Raw genomic sequence first — 5,470 nt, 5'->3', positions numbered from 1 at the left:
CGCAGCTGCCCCCTCGCCCTCTCCGCACCAGCATCCCCGGCTGCTCCTGCCCGGAGAACAGGAGCCACGTCGAGCGGTGTCACGCAAGAAAAAAATCCTCCAAATCTGACAGTTTTCTCCCCCGACACTTTCTCCGTCGGTGGCCGTGCGGGAGCGTGTAGAGAAAGGGGCGCGAAATCAAAGAGCAGCCCGGCTGCGCGATCCACGGGGCGGCAGGCATTGCACAAGGCGCTGCACAATAGTTTTAAGCAAGTCCGTCTCCAAAAGCCCCGAGCGGCGGGTTGCGCGCTGCGCGGCTGCCGGCGCTGCCGGGCGCGGGCGGCGCGCCCTGAACCTGCGCTGCTCTCGCTGGGATCTGTCCCGCGGGCGCGCAAGCCTTGCTGAGCTCGCAGAGCTGGGACTTGTTTATCCCTTTGCACCTCTGAAGCCGTGATAACTGGAGGAATAGATGCAAAAGTTAGTACGAACGTCGCGGGAAGGCCGAAGAGAGTCTTTTTAAGTGTCTTGCGGGGTGTGAGGGATATAGCGAGCCTGGAAATAACGGGGAGGAAAGGGGGAAGGGAGAGAGGGGAAGGAGGGCACGTTGATATCAAATACTTCCTACCGACGGAAGGGCTAACAGCGAACCTCTCTCCCCGCATAGCAGCGTTTTCCAAACTACGAATTTCATTTTGCCAGTTTGCTATGCCTCGTGTTGGCTTTATTTATTAATTTTGAATTCCACGAGAAATCGCCAGTGCCTTCGCCGAAGTGACTCACAAACCCTGGCGTAGGAAGGAGAGGGCACTCTGGCACTTCTGCATTGCTAAAACTGAGACTGTTAACGATATTTGCAGCTCAGAGAGAAAAGAGGCAACCGCCCTGACCTTAGATAATTGAAATTTGATGGTTAAACTAATTAGACTCTTATTCTAAGGGGAGAAAAATACTTATTGAACATCATCTGCTCTTGTAGATTGGAAGTTAGAAGCGAACTTTTCGGATTATTCCCCTTTTTCAGGGAAGCATATAAACACATAGAAATATTTACCGCACCCTTCGAGAATATAATTGTTGAGTGGGTAATCTCATCTTCTGGTATGGGAAAATACGTCTAATATATCAAGCGTAAATGTGATGTGTTTTAGACCTTCCCCTCCTAAAGATGTTACATTAACAGTTACCCTGGTTTAAATTCAGATTATTGTCTTTTGCCGTTTTATAGATAATGGATACATGCAATAAAATTCTATTTGAATATATATTCTATCCAACTAGACACATATCGTATCGATTTATATTTTATACACATACACACGCACATTGCAGACGGCTTGTAATATGTTAGAACATTTCCAACACTTGGGTATACTGGGGTACTTATCTAAACAATCACTCATTTCCTGCTCATATCGAATGTCCAATTTGTAAAGAGAGTTAAAACACGTTTACTTACTCATTTCCAACAGAACATCTATGGAGCTCTTTAACTGGTGTAATAGATAAGTTTCTCTATTTACTCTGCATAGAGAGGAAATGCGTTTACACACACGCAGACAGAGACAGCCGCAACTGTTCAGCAACACACATTTGACAGGAAAGGGGAGATTGTTTTATTAAAAAAAAGCATATTATAAAAGAATAAAGCTCCAACCTATATTGCTGTAAAAATAAAAGATTCTCAAAGACCACCACGAGGAGAGAGCATTTTCCCGGCGTAAAGAGATATAACATGCACACATACAGACACATTCGTACAAATACCTGCTGGGCAGCACCAGATGAATTACACTGGATTATCGTAAATATTATCCTCGGCATAAGGGAAGTCCTGAGACACCATGGCTAGAACATAACAGCAGATTACCGTGCTTCCAAGCCACAGCGAAATACAACGAAAACTGGTCCCTCAACTTGTATGCTCAGTGCTATATTCGGAAAGCTGACCAGGTTCTGTTTCACATTATTTATCGTGATTAGATCTCAAAGTATACTTGTTTAATTGCACCTCTTTGTACCGTGTGTCTCTGGCGCTCGGTTAAACAGAGAAGGATGCAATTTTGTATACGACTGTAAATCTACGAGGTGACCTGAGCTGCCGAGCTGAAGTCTGTTTTTTCGTGTGGCTCTATTAGTCCGCGAAGATGTGCTGAGGCAGGACCTCCAAAAGGCCTGTTCCATGTCTTTGTGGTTTTGTTATCATAAACAAGAACCCAGCCAAGACCACCAAGTGTTATCTTGCACACGGCCATTTCGACATTTTACTGCAAGATTTATGGCTGTAATAAACAATCTCAGAACCCTTTTTTTCACCGGTACTTCCCTTTACAAACTTGTAGCATCATCCTAACCGCTTAAAGGGAGAAAAGGAAAGGAAAGAAAATGAAAAAGTAACTCTGGTTCCTTATTTTTATAGAAGGACTAAAGGCTCAATTTCACTGGTGAAGGAGACTTTAATCAGTTAATAAAGGACCGAGAGTTTACCGGCTGAATCGGGTCGAGGAAGAGATGGGGAGTTCACTGAAATTAAGTTGAGAGTGAGAGAGTTAATTTCCATGCACCAAGAAGAGCCATCCTCATACATACCCAAACAGTGGGACAGGGGGATCCCCCTGTTTCTTGTGAACATGCAAGCACATCTGCTAGCTTCCACGTGCGCGGCTAAAACATAATTACCACGAAAGAGAGAATAATAGCAATAATCGTAATAGTAATAATAATTCTAGTCACCCTTTCGCCGTGCCCGGGAACCCTGCACAGAGAGTGGATGGAGGAGAAAGAATCGCACTAGCAGCCTGGTTTGAATTTGATTTGAACCATTTTGAATATATTTAGCCCCAGCTTTCCCCTCTTGAATGCAAGGCTGTCCCAAGTTTCAAAGTGACCGAAAAGTGACACCGTGTGCATTTTGTTTCTTATTAATCTTACACATTGACAGTCTTTGTTAAATAACAAGGCGTGCCCTTCACCAGGCGACATTTTCATATTTGTTAGACGCGGTGACCTGAAGTTCACCTCGGCCTTGGACTTAGTTTTTCTAAAAGGTCTATAACAGTGTCTTTTAGATAGCAGGGTGCTTTGCCCAGGTCACTACTTCTAAGAGAAAATTAAGAAAAAATCGCGGGAAAATGTAAACGTTATGGAATGTATCGACTGTATCCCCTCCTTTGTTCCCGRCACTCAGAAAGCCCTCAAGACAGCTACTGCCTTTCGCCTTTGGAAGCGGGCGTTTTCCATGGTAGCTACTGGGGCAAGGCTCTCACATTTTTGCCCAAGTTCATCATTTTACAAAAGCGATGACTTCGCTGGCATAGGATATGTTCTTAACAACTGGATGTTTGGCGGGATTTGCTCGCTCTGTCCTGGCGTGGTTAAATAAACACATATAAAATGAGATTTGTGCTCGGGTTTTGAATGAATGGTCTTTTGACCAGACCTTCCACGCCAGAGTGCAATGTGCTGAATGCAGAGAGTGAAAGGAAAGAAATAGTTCGTCTCAAATTAATAACCGTTCTGCTCCTTATTTTTTAAGGGATAATTTAAACAACAGTTAAGAAGAGTCAATATTTATTGAAGTTGCAGTTTGAACTTCTTTGAAAATATTCTCATTGATATTTTTATTCTGAACTAGATTGAAAATATGGAATTCGAGCGACTAATTGTTTTGGTAAGGAAACATGTATTTCAGTCGCCTACTCTTGAGTTACCCAGTTATAGTAACAGCTTTCGTTCGGGGAGTATCAAAGACGCATTGTTATTCTTGGAAACAATCTGCCTACTATTCTTTAACAAAATAGATACTTGGCTACGTTTTTTAGCTTGTTATCAGACTTTGCTCTTACACCAAATAAATACTCCAGATTTGAAAGGTTGTAGAGTATCTCCAGTGAGAAATGGCTCCCCAAATGTGTAAGACAGGGGCTCACTACAAGTTTGCAGCAGCAGGATCTTGTGAATAATGTCTACATGCCGAGCAAATACTTATGTACACTTTCTACGCTTCAGCAGGTACTTTAGGCAAAATGTCCAGTAATAATTTTGGCTAATCTGAAATCTAACACCTCGCGTATTTGTTCTGGAGAAACATCGCTAGAAGACGATGATCCAGATGTGTCTCTAGTAAATAATTCACGTGTACCCAATACATAGAGGACAGTATAGACGCCGGGCTTTTGGGTCGAAAAGCAGCTACGCATGGATGGTGGTGAGGTGCGCTCTCGCTCTGTCTTCCTCATCGCATTGTCCCCTCCTCCACACCTTTCACATCTGCTTCTGAATATTTTGGAATATCCTTTCCCTCTTCCACAGATCCCGATCCGTACAATTTCAGCCTGAATCCGGAGGTGGTATACAGTTGTCTCCCCTCAAAATTAAATTCCCTGTTAATATTATCCGGTTCTTCTTCCAAACAAGCCTAACTGAGGAGTTAAAGCTTCAACACTGAGGCGGCTTTGTAAACAACAAAAAATCCCAGCAACGTGGAAATAACTCCCTGCACAAAGAAATCCCGCTAAACATTTTTTTGGGGAAAGGGGACACACTCCTGCCTCTCGGACACCCGTTTCGCCGCAAAGCGCCGTCTCGGGGTCCTTCCATCAGGCTCGGGGAGCCCCCCGCGCCGTGGGGAGATGCAGGGGCGCCAGGTCCTCAGCACATTTTCCATCGGTAGCACAATATGTCCCCATCGCTCTGCATTTTAAAAGAACTCTTTCGGACTAAACGTATAACCAGTCAGTATTATCTCCAGCATGTCCTGTTTAAGCACAGTTTAGTGGTCGCTACAGAAATAAGAGCAAAAACAAAGACGCAGCTAGGATCGATACACACGTTAATAGCTTTGCTCCTATCTTATCTTCCTGCCATTTTGCAAAGTGAGAAGGCTTAGCATTAAACCTCTTTAAGCAGGTTATTATATAATAAACAAGGGTGAAACATTTTGCTACCTGACGCTTTGAGGAGGCAGCACCAGTGGCTGGTGTGGGGGTAACATGTACGTTTACCTGCCGCGCTGAACCCGAGATATTCAGCCACAAATGTGGCCGATAATTCAAGATGAAATACAACGTGTATTACTCTTGAAAAGAGGAATTTTCTATTCTTTCCTCGGTAATTGAGGTCATTCAGCCAGTAGGGTTCACCTGGAGTCCATACTGTGATACACACGTAACTCAGAGCTATTTTATCTTTTGTGCTGATAGTCAAGATCTCGGCTATAACATTGACATCAAACTCTGTCTGGGCGAATGACTAAGAGTGGTGCAAAACGTAAACTTTTGACCCTCAACTTTTTGACCTGCAGTTGTAACGCCCTTAACCACAAAGATATACAAAAGCTATGCAGCTTCTTTTAGGAGTAAGAGACTCGCACTGTTTGTTTCAATAGTTCTGCCGTTTCCCCCAGCTTTCTAAGGTGTTTTTTTTTTCCTTCTTCTTGTTGTTGAGAAATCGGATACTTTTGCATTTTTAATCATTGCCTTTTTTTTTTTTTTTA

The 5,470-nt window shown here is 43.5% G+C and overlaps 1 protein-coding gene across 1 annotated transcript in view; it reads right to left on the bottom strand.

Moving 5' to 3' along the window:
* HOXA4 (homeobox A4) overlaps positions 1-4,214 on the bottom strand; it is a 6,181-nt gene extending 1,967 nt beyond the window's left edge. Inside the window, exon 1 of the mRNA XM_026089567.1 lies at positions 4,125-4,214. Within this exon, the coding sequence (XP_025945352.1) occupies positions 4,125-4,214 (90 nt within the window). The remainder of the gene's footprint in view (positions 1-4,124) is intronic.
* Positions 4,215-5,470: the final 1,256 nt, after the last annotated feature.

Source organism: Apteryx rowi, unplaced genomic scaffold (genome assembly GCF_003343035.1).
Source record: "Apteryx rowi isolate R43461 unplaced genomic scaffold, aptRow1 scaffold_820, whole genome shotgun sequence".
Classification (NCBI taxonomy): Eukaryota; Metazoa; Chordata; class Aves; order Apterygiformes; family Apterygidae; genus Apteryx; species Apteryx rowi.
Note: the sequence above shows the minus strand (reverse complement) of the source record. Positions and strands in the feature narration are given on the sequence as shown.